The sequence below is a fragment of the Oncorhynchus mykiss genome, chromosome 10, assembly GCF_057628025.1.
Source record: "Oncorhynchus mykiss isolate SJ-2025 chromosome 10, ASM5762802v1, whole genome shotgun sequence".
NCBI lineage: Eukaryota > Metazoa > Chordata > Actinopteri > Salmoniformes > Salmonidae > Oncorhynchus > Oncorhynchus mykiss.
The window spans coordinates 31,574,137-31,589,838 of record NC_143031.1 but is presented as its reverse complement, the minus strand read 5'-3'; the positions used below and the strand labels follow the sequence as shown (position 1 = coordinate 31,589,838).

At 43.2% G+C, this 15,702-nt stretch overlaps 1 protein-coding gene across 2 annotated transcripts in view; it reads right to left on the bottom strand.

The window, feature by feature from the left end:
• Window positions 1–9,393: 9,393 nt before the first annotated feature.
• Window positions 9,394–15,702, bottom strand: part of LOC110534883 (mediator of RNA polymerase II transcription subunit 13-like) — a 142,421-nt gene continuing 136,112 nt past the window's right edge. For both annotated transcript variants that reach the window (XM_090186353.1, XM_090186354.1), the window contains exons 28-30: window positions 11,302–11,466; window positions 10,891–10,991; window positions 9,394–10,526 (exon numbers count right to left, since the gene is read on the bottom strand). In XM_090186353.1, the coding sequence (XP_090042479.1) occupies window positions 10,394–10,526; window positions 10,891–10,991; window positions 11,302–11,466 (399 nt within the window). In that variant the 3' untranslated portion in view covers window positions 9,394–10,393. The remainder of the gene's footprint in view (window positions 10,527–10,890; window positions 10,992–11,301; window positions 11,467–15,702) is intronic.

Sequence of the window (15,702 nt, the reverse complement as noted above, 5' to 3'; positions counted from 1 at the left end):
CAATATTATAAGGAGAATACATTAACATTAGACTAGTCCTACCTCCTGGGGTTGAAACATTGTCCAACTACGAGTGGAAATACCTAATTGGGTGAGAGAGAAAAAACAGGAAATAGCCAGCCAACGTCAATAATTCTCTGTCTAGAATTACAATGAGATCTATTAGATTAAGTATACTCCCTCTAGGATGATTTTGCCAAGCATATGTCAGGCTCCGGGCTCAATAAAACCAAATAGCCATTAATACTAATAGATTAGTTGACTAATGAAAGCTAAACAGTTTGTGCACCATACTGTAAGATCCCAAACATACAAGTAGCTACAGCCCAATATGGCGACCGGAGTATGGGCGAATGTGGGTGTGTCAAAAGGAGTGGGTGGAAAGCGAATCAGCTAATTGGGCAGATTTGTTAACACTCAAGACTGTTTTGCATTTTTGATTGGGCTGCACTACGAGTAGATAGTAACCAGTACTCCGGTGTGTGCCTGCCGACTTGAAGTGCTTCCTACTGGGTCTCATGGTTGTGCCGCCAGCGGTAGCTACAATTTTTCTGCTCACATGATTTTATTTCAATTAGCATAGCAACCTACACAAGAAATAACTAACATTGATGAGCATCTAGACGTCACCTTGATACATACATAGTCTACTACTCAATGGGGAGCACATGAACGGCAACAATACGGGGCACAGTGTCATTAGCTCCCACTTGACAAACACTACTGTCCCGCAAAGGTGTGGGAAGTAGCTACCTTGTAGCCAATCAGGGTGACAGTCACAGTAAACACACCCATACAAAGCACAAAGCATCAAAACTTTTAATAAAAAATAAACTAATAGTTTTACAACTGACTATGTGTCAAAATAAAATAACAGTGAAATACAACTCAGAATCATCCTTTGCTTAATTAAAAACAGTCCAAAGTCTTATGGTACGGTAGCGCAATAAATGGTAGATGCATGGTAAGAAACGGAAGAAAAGAAATAGAGCTCAACCAAAACTCTAACCCAGGGGTGTGAAACTCAAATACCCAGTGGGCCAAAATGTAAAACCTGAACAAAGTCACGGGCCAACATTGAACAAATTAACCTTTTAATATGGACCCAAACAAGTTTTGCTTTAACATTGAATATGGAACAAGCATCGCTTATTACCATACAATATATAATTTAATAGTGGAGACATGCAAAATCGAATTTCAAATGAAAAAACACATCAATGGCATTCATTTATTAAATAAATAACATTTAAATAAAAATTGTATGCCTCTTTTCTATTTGCAGCCTTCTGATTTAAATACCAAAATAAACTTTTTCCACTGGCTAATAATTTTACAAATAAAATGATAATAAATCAATCAACCATTCAAGCCCATGCCTTGTAGCAAGAAAAAGTGCATAAAGAAAACGTTAATTATTGCACACTGTTCTAATCTGATGTGCCCAAGCCAGATACCTGGCATCTCTTCTTGGATGCTAGTTCATCAATGTCTGGGCTCAAGCTCTGAGCTGAAGAAATCCTCAGTATCGAGCGAAGATGTTCATCAGTCAGACGTCTCCTGTGAGTTGTTTTGGTCATCTTCATCGAGGAGAAAAGTTGCTCGCATAGATAAGTGCTGCCGAACATGGAGAGCATCTGAGCAGCTTGGGTGCGGAGCTGAGGCATTGTGTCAGGGATGAACCGTGGAAACTGTGCGGCGCCCACAGCATCATACTTTGACTTCAGCGTGTCGTTGCACTGGAGTTCAATCAGCTCCATTTGGATGTTGGTTGGTGCATTTTCCACATCAACTGCGAAGGGATTACTAAGCAGTTCAAACTTGCATTTCTGGGCATCGAAGTCGGCAAATCGCCGGCTAAACTCAGCGGCGAGAACACTGAGTTTTTCAGCAAACTGTGCGCATGGGAACACGGCGGTAGAGATCTGCGCTTTTATGGATTGGCAGCAGGGAAAATGGCAAGGGTTTCCTTGCGGCATCTGATTCTCCCACAGGCACAGTTTAGTTTTGAAGGCCCTCACTGCAGCGTACATGTCTGTGATGATGCGCCCCCGCCCCTGAAGCTGCAGGTTCAGCGCATCGAGATGGCTCGAGATGTCACAGAGAAAGGCCAGCTCACACAGGAACTTTTGCTCCCGGAGCTCTGCTGTATCCTTCCCTTTGGTTTCCAGGAATTGACATATTTCCTCACGTAGCTCGAAACATCTGTTCAGTACTTTTCCTCTGCTTAGCCATCTCACCTCTGTGTGATACGGCACGTCTGCGTATTCCGAACCACACTCCTCCAGAAAATATTTAAACTGGCGGTGATTTAGACCTTTGGCTCTTATAAAGTTAACTACCTGTGTTACTGTGGTCATAACATGTTCCATCTTTAGGGCTTTGGCACACAGTGCTTCCTGATGTATGATGCAGTGGTAAACAGTTATCTCACCTGCACAGTTCTCTTCCCGCATCTTCTCCCGAACCATGCCCACCAGTCCACTCTTTTTACCGCACATCGCTGGCGCACCATCTGTCGTTAATCCTACGAGTTTATCCCACGGCAGCTTTATTTCAGTTACACATTTGGAAACCTCCTCAAAGATTTCCTTTCCTGTGGTTGTGCCATGCATTGATTTGAATCCTAATAGCTCCTCCGTAACACACAGATTTGAGTCCACTCCACGGATGAAGACTGACAGCTGAGCAGTATCAGATGCGTCGCAGCTCTCATCCACAGCGAGGGAGAACGCAACAAAATCTTTTCCCTTTTCCATCAGCTGGTCATACAGATTGGTGGCAAGATCACATGTGCGATCAGCTACTGTGTTCCTGCTCAGGCTCACGTTTGAAAATGCTTGTTTTTTCTCTGGGCATACGAGGTCACAAACCTTCATCATGCACTTTTTCATGAACTCTCCCTCATTAAAGGGCCGGGCTGATTTTGCGATCTCTGCTGCCACTATATAACTAGCCTTTACAGCAGCCTCGCTTTGTGATGTGGCTTTTTTAAACATATTCTGTTGTGAAACCAAACTTATTTTCATCTCCTCTACTTTCTGGCTCCTTTGAGTCATGTCCAGGTCCTTGTATTTGTCATGGTGTTTCGTTTCATAGTGTCGTCTAATGTTGTACTCCTTACTTACAGCCACGTTGACTCCACAAACAAGACAAACAGGTTTGTCTTTTACATTTGTAAACAGATATTCTGCCTCCCACTTGTCCAGAAAGCTCCTGTTTTCTGCCTTTCTTTTCGCCATTTTTGGGAAGGGTTAGCTCGCTGACAGTTGTAGCGTCTATGTTGCTATGACTACTGTCACAGAGGAGAGAGCGTTTCTGGGTCCTGTCCTGATTGGCGCGCGAAAACAGCAGAGCATTATGGGATTCGTAGTATTAGTGGTGAATGTGCTGTATAATACCGGCGGGCCAGCTCTAGTAGTAATTTGGTATTGTCTCGCGGGCCAAATATAATTACCCCGAGTTTGACATCCATGCTCTAACCTATTGCAGAGCACTGTCGACAACACCCACTCCTTTCCACAAACCCACTACTATCCTTTCGACACACCCACACTCCGGTCAACATATTGGGATGCAGCTAACCCTTCTCCAAACATACAGATTAGAACAGCATAGGATCTTTATTGTCCATTTACTATTAGCATAGACATTATTTTGTATCTTTCAGTCAACCGTCATTAAAGCTTTCGGAGACATTAGCAACCAGCAGGCACAGGAACCAGTCACCGTTTCTCACAAAGCCTCTGCCACATCTATGATGGAAAGCAGGGAGGGAAACTCTGAGAAAGAGGGGGATAAAACATGAGACACCACACCATGGATGTATCCATGAAGCAGCCTGTGTAGAGGCAGACCGTGTAGTAAACTTGTCTACATCTTACAAATCATTATCCAAGAAATGTTGCATTTCTCTCCAAACAAATACAAAACAGCATTTTCAGATAAGACAACTGAAAACTTCAGATCAGGTCAGGTCAGATGTTACATACAGTAAGTGCCCCGTGCTTCTCCGCCCATGTATAGGCTATATATTCTACTCTATTAAATTGAGACCACACACGCACCTGATTTCGCGGGTATGGCTGCTGAACTTAAAGCAGCAAAGATGATGACAGCGACCCTTGCTACGTTTTGAATATAGGATATAGCCTAACTTTTAGGAGGCCCACTTGCAGACAGAGACACATAAATGAGTAATCAATACTTGAAAATTAAAAGGCGCAACGCTCGCTCACCATAGTAGCGCGCATTGTGCCTTCTTAATAAATACACTGCTCAAAAAAATAAAGGGAACACTAAAATAACACATCCTAGATCTGAATGAATGAAAAATTCTTATTAAATATTATTTTCTTTACATAGTTGAATGTGCTGACAACAAAATCACACAAAAATTATCAACGGAAATCAAATTTATCAACCCATGAAGTCACACTCAAAATGAAAGTGGAAAACCAGACTACAGGCTGATCCAACTTTGATGTAATGTCCTTAAAACAAGTCAAAATGAGGCTCAGTAGTGTGTGTGGCCTCCACATGCCTGTATGACCTCCCTACAACGCCTGGGCATGCTCCTGATGAGGTGGCGGATGGTCTCCTGAGGGATCTCCTCCCAGACCTGGACTAAAGCATCCGCCAACTCCTGGACAGTCTGTGGTGCAACGTGGCGTTGGTGGATGGAGTGAGACATGATGTCCCAGATGTGCTCAATTGGATTCAGGTCTGGGGAACGGGCGGGCCAGTCCATAGCATCAATGCCTTCCTCTTGCAGGAACTGCTGACACACTCCAGCCACATGAGGTCTAGCATTGTCTTGCATTAGGAGGAACCCAGGGCCAACCGCACCAGCATATGGTCTCACAAGGGGTCTGAGGATCTCATCTCGGTACCTAATGGCAGTCAGGCTACCTCTGGCACATGGAGGGCTGTGCGGCCCCCCAAAGAAATGCCACCCCACACCATGACTGACCCACCGCCAAACCGGTCATGCTGGAGGATGTTGCAGGCAGCAAAACGTTCTCCACGGCGTCTCCAGACTCGGTCACGTCTGTCACATGTGCTCAGTGTGTACCTGCTTTCATCTGTGAAGAGCACAGGGCGCCAGTGGCGAATTTGCCAATCTTGGTGTTCTCTGGCAAATGCCAAACGTCCTGCACGGTGTTGGGCTGTAAGCACAACCCCCACCTGTGGACGTCGGGCCCTCATACCACCCTCGTGGAGTCTGTTTCTGACCGTTTGAGCAGACACATGCACATTTGTGGCCTGCTGGAGGTAATTTTGCAGGGCTCTGGCAGTGCTCCTCCTGCTCCTCCTTGCACAAAGGCGGAGGTAGCGGTCCTGCTGCTGGGTTGTTGCCCTCCTACGGCCTCCTCCACGTCTCCTGATGTACTGGCCTGTCTCCTGGTAGCGCCTCCATGCTCTGGACACTACGCTGACAGACACAGCAAACCTTCTTGCCACAGCTCGCATTGATGTGCCATCCTGGATGAGCTGCACTACCTGAGCCACTGGGGTGGGTTGTAGACTCCGTCTCATGCAACCACTAGAGTGAAAGCACCGCCAGCATTCAAAAGTGACCAAAACATCAGCCAGGAAGCATAGGAACTGAGAAGTGGTCTGTGGTCACCACCTTTTTCGTGGTATCAAACTGGTAGTTAAAGTCTTGTCTCATCGCTGAAAGTCCCGAAGGTTGAGAGTCGTGTGTCCTCCAAAACACAACCCAACCAAGCTGCACTGCTTCTTGACACAATGCCCACTTAACCCAGAAGCACCAATGTGTCAGAGGAAACACTGTACACCTGTCAGCATGCACTGGGCACGGCCCCCCACAGGAGCTGCTAGAGCATGATTGGACAAGGACATCCCTGCCGGCCAACCCCTAACCCAGACGACGCTGGGCCAATTGTACACTGCCCCACGGGTCTCCCGGTCTCACCCGGCTGTGACAGAGCCTGGACTCGAACCCAGAATCTCTAGTGGCACAGCTAGCACAGTGACTTAGACCACTGCACCACTCAGGAGGCTGACTGACTTTCTTGATGTCTATAGTATTCTCTCTGGTATGCAATCTGGTTTCCACTCAGGTTATGGATGTGTCACTGCAACCTTAAAGGTCCTCAATGATGTCACCATTGCCCTTGATTCTAAGAAATGTTGTGCTGCTATTTTTATTGACTTGGCCAAAGCTTTTGATATGGTAGACAATTCCATTTTTGTGGGCCGGCTAAGGAGTATTGGTGTTTCTGATGGTTTATGGCCTGGTTTGCTAACTACCTCTCTCAAAGAATGCAGTGTATTTAGTCAGAAAATCTGCTGTCTCTAAAGTACATGTACTGTCCTAAAGTACATGTATGTTTTGCCAAAATTATATAATTACTCCTGTCTAAACAAAATCATTCAAAATACTTCACCTGGGAGCATTACTGAGAGCATTACTAGCTGTGGATTGCGCCTGGCAATATGTCTAGCTGATTGGCTGTCTGTGAAAAGCATCTAAAATATGTGTTAAGATAATGTGTCTCGAGTATAATTTAAAACATTGCATCAAGAAGGCGAGGGGGGTGTGGTGAATATATGGTGCATCTCCAGAATGCATGAATATGTAGGAATAGGATATTTTCTACTGTTTTTATTTGTCGACTTTAGGCCTGTTTTTTACTTAGTTGATGATGGAAGTTATAGGCCTACTGCTGCATTGGCCTATAGGCTATCTCTGAGTTCTATGCTCTCATTTATTTAGCTGCAATAGATCACAGTGTCCATATAGCAGAGGCTAGTTGAATTTAAACTTTTAGATTTTTATAACTTTACTTCAGATTTTTATGATTAACCACATGACAATGATTTTGAGAAACAAAAACGTTATTATTGCAATGAAACTGTTTCACGAAAATGTGCTTATATAAATATTCATAAGGCAGATCAGGATCTGGATGGGTTCTTCGTAGTAATAATGACAGATTGGTCACAGACCCGTTCTTGCGCCAGGTCTGGAATGTATTGCGGCCAGCAAGTCAAGGGAACAAATCACTCAGAAAAACGAATCATAACTCTCGAGTCAGTTAAAAGAGTCATTCAAAACGAACAAATCATTATTTGGTAGGTGCCAAAAGGAGTGGTTTGGGATTCTCATGCTACGTTCAAAACAACTGGGAACTTAGAGGTCAAATCACGATGTCAGTGATCTTCAGGTCAGAAAGTTGGAGCTCTAGAAAGAGGCCAGTGAACTCACTGAAGTCTGAGATTTTCGAGTTCCCTGTTGTTTTGAACGCAGCAACAGTAATGTTGACTGCTTGAACTTTACAAAAATCATGTCATCAAAGGTCCTGATGTTGCTTCGCACCAACGGCATGCAGCCATCACCTGTATTGTGGGAGGAACTATTTGTCAACCAAACAGGACTATGAACAAAACAGAAAGGTAATGTAGCACTAACAAATATTTATATATATATATACAGTATATATATATATATATATATATATATATATATATATATATATATATATATATATATGTATATGAATAGAGGTCTATTTACACACAAAAGCAGACCATAGTAGTACATCTTGATGATAAAAAATTTCTTGCAAGTATATGCATGAATACACCATGCGGTGTCAAATTTGGATTTTACTGAAAGTACAGTTTTATTCTGAACAGGTGAAGATACTAGATATGATGTTCCTCTGTACAAATAAACACTGCATATCCAATGGGCACCCATCCATTTGGCCAAAGTTATTAATTTACACCACACAGAAGTCAAATGGAGTTGGTCCAAATTAGAGGTCGACCGACTAATCGGAATGGCCGATTAATTAGGGACGATTTCAAGTTTTCATAACAGTCGGAAATCGGTATTTTTGGGCGCTGATTATTATTATTTTTTTTTACATCTTTATTTAATCTTTATTTAACTAGGCAAGTCAGTTAAGAACACATTCTTATGTTCAATGACGGCCTAGGAACGGTGGGTTAACTGCCTTGTTCAGGGGCAGAAAGACCGATTTTCACCATGTCAGCTCGGGGGCTCCAATCTTGCAACATTACAGTTAACTAGTCCCAACGCAATAACGACCTGCCTCTCTCTCGTTGCACTCCACAAGGAGACTGTTACGCAAATGCAGTAAGCCAAGGTAAGTTGCTAGCTGGCATTAAACTTATCTTATAAAAAACAATCAATCATAATCACTAGTTAACTACACATGGTTGATGATATTACTAGATATTATCTAGCGTGTCCTGCGTTGCATAAAATCCAACTGAGCATGCAAGCATCTAGCAATCTGACTGAGCGGTGGTAGGCAGAATTAGGCTCGTAAACATTAATTCAAACAACACTTTCGTGCGTTTTGCCAGAAGCTCTTCGTTGTGCATCAAGCATGGCTGTTTATGACTTCAAACCTATCAACTCCCGAGATGAGGTCACGAGGTGAAATGGCTGGCTAGTTAGCGCGCTAATAGCGTTTCAAACTTCACTCACTCTGAGCCTTGGGGTGGTTGTTTCCCTTGCTCTGTATGGGTAACGCTGCTTCGATGTGGTGGATGTTGTCGTTGTGTTGCTGGTTCGAGCCCAGCGAGGAGCGAGGAGAGGGACGGAAGCTATACTGTTACACTGGCAATACTAAAGTGCCTATAAGAACATCCAATAGTCAAAGGTTAATGAAATACAAATGGTATAGAGGGAAATAGTCCTATAATAACTACAACCTAAAACTTCTTACCTGGGAATATTGAAGACTCATGTTAAAAGGAACCACCAGCTTTCATATGTTCTCATGTTCTGAGCAAGGAACTGAAACGTTAGCTTTCTTACATGGCACATATTGCACTTTTACGTTCTTCTCCAACACTTTGTTTTTGCATTATTTAAACCAAATTGAACATGTTTCATTATCTACTTGAGGCTAAATTGATTTTATTGATGTATTAAATCAAGTTAAAATAAGTGTTCATTCAGTATTGTTTGTAATTGTCATTATTACAAATACATTTTTTATATCGGCCGATTAATCGGTATCGGCTTTTTTGGTCATACAATAATCGGTATCGGCGTTGAAAAATCATAATTGGTCGACCTCTAGTCCAAATGCATATGTTACCACTCAGAAATGGTGCCAAAAAGCAAAACCTCAAGAGAAAATTGGTATTTGTATGGATAAGAAGAGGTATAGAGGGATGTGCTGAATCTGAAAGGAACCATTCATGCTCTATTATTTTTTTCTTTCTCCATCAAGATCTGTCACCAGACAGGGGTCAAACGTGAGGTCAGCTACATCCAAGAGAAGCCAATAGTTTTCTTCCACTCCACTATTGGCGTCCTTGTCAAATAGTTGCACATCACAATCACTCACCCAATAAGCAAGAACCACAACACACAAGCACATGTAAAATTGAGTTGACACACTTTATTCCTAGAACAGAAGCCGCACCACCCATCGCTGGCATGGCATTCATATATAATTATCTATATATATATATATATATATATATATATATATTGCCGTTTGGTTTGTGTGTCTAAATGTGTGGTATAAAATACTATATACGACAATGTACCTCTTTATTTGAACACAGTGAACTTCATTGCTGTACAAGTCCTCTGCTGCTACAGCTTAGCTGTAAATCCTCCACGCACAAAGGCATGGACATAATACCCCAATCTACTTCTTCTGTACGTCGTGACAATACAAATATTCTGTCCCCAATACAAAAAATAATACTCTAAAAGCAACCTACTGCAACTTTATTTAATTTTTCTGGGTGTTTGTTTGTTTTTTAATTAAGATTATTACATATATCTTAGACAAGTTGCTTAAAAAGCAGGAAGGCGATATAAACCTTCTATATTTTATATATATATATATATAAATAAAAGAGTTTTAGAAATAAGACAAATTATACAATTAAAAACGTATAATAAATAAGATAGATGCAGGCATTTCATTTGGATAACATTTCATCCAAAGGAAAAAAGTGAATATTTCGGGTCTTAAAACCAAGGATCCATTCTCGAGTTTTTGTTCACCGAAATGTCCCCTTTCTTCCAATATTTTACAGACGTTTTCCAAAAGGACTATCTGACTATGGATCTTTCTTTTTCTCTTGTTCCTGTTATTAGCATAACCGTTCCAGAAATCTCCCTCTTTTTCTTCCTCCTCCTCTTCCTTCTTCATCTTCTTGTGTGTGTCACAGTGGCAGGAGCAGACTGAGCCGTTTCTATGGCTGAGGGCTTTCTTCAATCCGGAAGCCCTCTGATCTCCTATTCAGATCTAGATCCACACAATGCATAGTGAAGTCCAACACTGCAGTCCAGCATCAGCCTGTCAGGTTGGAATTTCCTTAGGCGTGTCCCCTCCTCTTCTCCTACTCCCCCTCAGGCTATTTGTTACAACATGTTCATGATGAAGTTGTACATCTGGTTGAGCACCACAAAGTGGATGGGCAGACAGGAGCGCCGGTCCTGCGTTGCGGGGTCACACGTCAGCCAAGAGAGGGCATTGTACTGCTCCAGCACAAATCTGAAGGGGGGAGGAGAGAGAAGAGCGGGAGGAGGAGGAGAGAGGATGCGGAGGAGGAGAGAGGGAGGAGGAGAGATAAAACACGTGTTATTCACAATGAACACCTCTCAAAGAGAGCAAAAACCTTGAGATAAAGTGGAATACTTCACTCTCTCTTTCATAAGCACATTAGATACACAGACAGCCTAGGACATTTTTTTATATCTTCAATGGCTGAGCTGTGGATGAGATTCACCATGAGACTACAGAGTGCATGTGTGACCACAGAGTGTAGTATGTGTGGCTGCAGATTGTGTGTGTGTGTGTGTGTGTGTGGCTGCAGATTGTGTGTGTGACTGCAGAGTGTGTGTGGGTGTGTGTTTACCTGAGTACGTCCGAGGTCTGATTGGAGTCAAGGGGATGGGAGTGTTTGCTGTGCAGCAGTTCATCTGATTGCACTGAAGACACGTGGAGGTGCAGAGAGGCCTGAGCATCAACAATACAACACACACAGGGAGTCAGTGACAGGCCTAGTTAAGACATTCACACAGTAATACCAGAGCAAATGTCAGTCAATCGCTGATATTCTGAGCAAGTGAATATTAATACAGGTCTAAAGAAAAGGATGTTTCAATTAACTCTGAGTGTTTGATATGCCAACTGCAAGCTTTAGTCTGTCAACTCCTATCAGTAAAAAACAATCCTTTAAAAAAAGGGCCATTAATAAGTACTTCAAGCTAGCTAGCATAAACGCAGGAGTGAGGGCTGGCAGAGGTTGTCTGACAGGTAGGTATACCTTGAGGAAAAGAGGACACTGGTTCTGAGCTTGAGGGCAGGCTGACCAGAACCAGTCAGGCAGTGGGCCGGCTTTGGCTGTGGACACAAAGTAGCCCAGGGCCAGGGGCTGCTGCAGGATGTTAGGAGCTTCATCATGGGATTCCATCCGATCCGTACTCTGACCCTGGAAGGGAGGAGGAGTTAGTATCTGGCTTGTTATAATGTACAACAGGGCTATACAACTGGTGGCCCACAGGCTAGATCCGTACCGTTTATTAATTTACACTGGCCCTTTGAAAAATTCTGAACATTAATCAAATCTGGAAAACAATCCCTACCAAAATCTGATGTTCAGTGCCAAAATGACAATAACTATGGTGGTTGTCTAGTGTGGTTTTTAGCGCCTATATGGCATGTTGATAATATTTTCTTCATATGAATTTGGCTCGAGCATTTGAACAGTTTAAACTAAAATATTATGACTACTTTCCTGAAGTCTACGACTCTAAGGAACTCATAAGTGACTTCTGTTTCCCTCTCTGATACCCACAAGGACTCCTTAGAAGAGAGTGTGACAAAAACACACCGAATGACTGTCACGCGCTGATCTGTTTCACCTGTCCTCATTATTGTCTCCACCCCCTCCAGGTGTCACTTGTTTTCCCCAGTGTATTAATCGCTGTGTCTCCCCAGTGTATTAATCGCCAGTTCGTCTTGTATGTTTCCAAGTCAACCAGCGGTTTTCCCATTCTCCTGCTTTTTGCATTCTTATTTTTCTAGTCCTCCCAGTTTTGACCCTTGCCTGTTTCTGGACTTTGTACCCGCCTGTCTGACCCTTCTGCCTGCCTTGGCAATGAGCCTGTTTGCCACTCTGTACCTCCTGGACTCTGATCTGGGCTTGACCTTTTTGCCTGTCCATGGCCATTCTCTTGCCTACCCCTTTGGATTAATAAACATTGAAAGACTCTAACGTTCTGCCTCCTGTGTCTGCATTTGGGTCTCACCTTGTGCCTTGGTAGACTGAGGGGAATGAATTCCAAATATACTTCCCTTAGACTGGAATTTGGCATTACCTGATATGACATATACTACAATCTTGTGGACACACATTCAAATGAGTGGATTTGGCTATTTCAGCCACACCCGTTGCTGACAGGTGTATAAAACTGAGCACACAGTCATGCAATCTCCATAGACAAACATTGGCAGTAGAATGGCCTGTACTGAAGAGCAAATGCTAAGCTACAGGACTGTTTTGCTAGCACAGACTGGAATATTTTCCCGGGATTCATCCAATGGCATTGAGGAGTATACCACCTCAGTCATCGGCTTCATCAATAAGTGCATCGACTACGTAATCCCCACAGTGGCCATACGTACATATCCCAACCAGAAGCCATGGATTACAGGCAACATCAGCACCAAGCTAAAGGCTAGAGCTTCCGCATTCAAGGAGTGGGACACTAATCCGGACGCTTATAAGAAATCCTGCTATGCCCTCAGACAAACCATCAAACAGGCAAAGTGTCAATACAAGACTAAGATTGAATCCTACTACAACGGCTCTGATGCTCGTTGGATGTGGCAGGGCTTGAAAACTATTATGGACTGCAAAGGGAAAACCAGCTGCGAGCTGCCCAGTGACGTGAGCCTACTAGATGAACTAAATGCCTTTAATGCTCGCTTTGAGGCAAGCAACACTGAAGCATGCATGAGAGCACCAGCTGTTCCGGACAACTGTGTGATCAAGCTCTCCATAGCCGATGTAAACAGGGCAACATTCACAAAGCCACTGGGCCAGGCGGATTACCAGGATGTGTACTCAAGTATGCGCTGACCAACTGGCAAGTGTCTTCAATGACATTTCAACCTCTCCCTGGCCAAGTCTGTAATACCTACATGTTTCAAACAGACCACCATAGGCCCTGTGCCCAAGATAGCGAAGGTAACCTGCCAAAATGATTACCGCCCCGAAGCACTCACATCGGTAGCCATGAAAGGATTTGAAAGGATGGTCATGGCTCACATCAACACCCTCATGCCAGAAACCCTAGACCCACTCCAATTCACATACCGCCCCAACAGATCCACAGTTGACGCAATCTCAATCACACTCCACACTGCCCTTACCCAGCTGGACAAAAGGAACACCTATGTGAGAATGCTATTCATTGACGACAGCTCAGCGTTCAACACCATAGTGCACACAAAGGTCATCACTAACCTAAGGCCCTGGGACTAAACACCTCTCTCTGCAACTGGATCCTGGACTTCCTGACGGGCTGCCCCCAGGTGGTAAGGTTATGCAACAAACACATCTGCCATGCTGATCCTCAACATATGGGTCCCCAGATCCTCAAAAAGTTCAACAGTTACCACCTGGTATTTCAACTTTTCGGCATCTGACCGTAAGGCGCTGCATCACTGGGGCCAAGCTTCCTGACACCCAGGACCTATATACTAGGCGGTGTCAGAGGAAGGCCCAGAAAATTGTCAAAGACTCCAGTCACTCAAGTCATAGACTGTTGTTCTCTCTGCTACCTCACGGAAAGCGGTACCGGAGTGCCAAGTCTAGGACCAAAAGGCTCATTAACATCTTCTACCCCCAAGCCATTAGACTGCTGAACAACTTATCAAATGGCCACCTGGACTATTTACATTGACCCCCCCTTTGTTTTTACACTGCTGCTACTCACTGTTTATTATCTATGCATAGTCACTTTACAAATTACCTTGATGAACCTGTATCCCCGCACATTGACTCGGTACCGGTACCCCCTGTATATAGCCTTGTTATTGTTATATAGATTTCTTGTGTTACCCATTGATTGATTTTTTAAAATTTTAGTTTATTTAGTAAATATTTTAACTATTTCTTGAACTGCAATGTTGGTTAAGGGCTTGTAAGTAAGCATTTCACGGTGCATGTGACAAATACATTTTGATTTGATTTGTAATGCTCGCCACCACTGAACACTGGAGCAGTGGAAACGCGTTCTCTGGAGTGATGAATCACGCTTCACCATCTGGCACTCCGATAGACAAATCTGGGCTACCTGGCCAAATACATAGTGTCAACTGTAAAGTATGGTGGAGGAGGCATAATGGTCTGGGGCTGTTTTTCATGGTTCGGGCTCGTCCCCTTAGTTCCAGTAAAGGGCAATCTTAACGTGACAGCATACAATTACATTCTAGACAATTCTGTGCTTCCAACTTTGTGGCAACAGTTTGGGAAAGGCCCTTTACTGTTTCAGCATGACAATTGACAAAGCGAAGTCCATACAGAAATGGTTTGTCGAGATCGAGATCAGTGTGGAAGAACTTGACTGGCCTGTACATAGCCCTGACCTCAATCCCATAGAAAACATTAGGGATCCATTAGAAAGCCTAATGCGAGCCAGGCCTAATCGCCCAACATCAGTGCCCGACTTCACTAATGCTCCTGTGGCTGAATGGATGTAAGCCCCTCAGCAATGTTCCAACATCTAGTGGAAAGCCTTCCCAGAAGAGTGGAGGCTGTTATAGCAGCAAAAATGGGACAAACTTCATATTAATGCCGAGCAGGTGTCCACATACTTGTGTTATTTATTGAGATGATTTTAAAATGACCTAATTATTTTTAAGAAGTGTTTAATAGTTGCTTAAAGAAAACAAAAACAATTATCAGCGAGCGTTGCACCTTTTCCTTTACAATGACAATCACATCTTTTGGTTGCACCTCGATTCACGTTGGTTGAGCGGCCTGGCCTCCACTTTACTAATTACTTTTGGCAACATTTCATTTTAGGAAAAGTTATTTATTGGTGGTTTGCGTTGCAGTTTTATACAGAATAATCGCATGTGGAAAATGTCTGACCTCCCTGCAATTAACCTTTTTTACATCTGGCCCCCAAAATAATATAGTTGAATAGCCCTGATGTACTCTGTACAAGGCTATTGCTTTTTCATACAAAACAGATCGACTTTACTACACTGAACAAAAATATAAACGTAACATGCAACAATTCATGAGTTCGAGTTCATATAAGGAAATCAGTCAATTTAAATCAATTCAATAGGCCTTAATCTATGGATTGTACATGACTGGGAATACAAATATGTTGGTCACAGATACCTTTAAAAAAAAGTAGGGGCGTGGATCAGAAAAACAGTCAGTATTTGGTGTGAACACCATTTGCCTCATGCAGGGCAACACATCTCCTTCGCATTGAGTTAATCAGGCTGTTGATTGTGGCCTGTGGAATGTTTTCCCACTCCTTTTCAATGGCTGTGCGAAGTCGCTAGATATTGGCAGGAACTGGAACATGCAGTCGTACACATCGATCCAGAGCATTCAACACATGCTCAATGTGTGATATGTCTGAGTATGCAGGCCATGGAAAAACTGGGACATTTTCTGCTTCCAGGAATTGTGTACAGA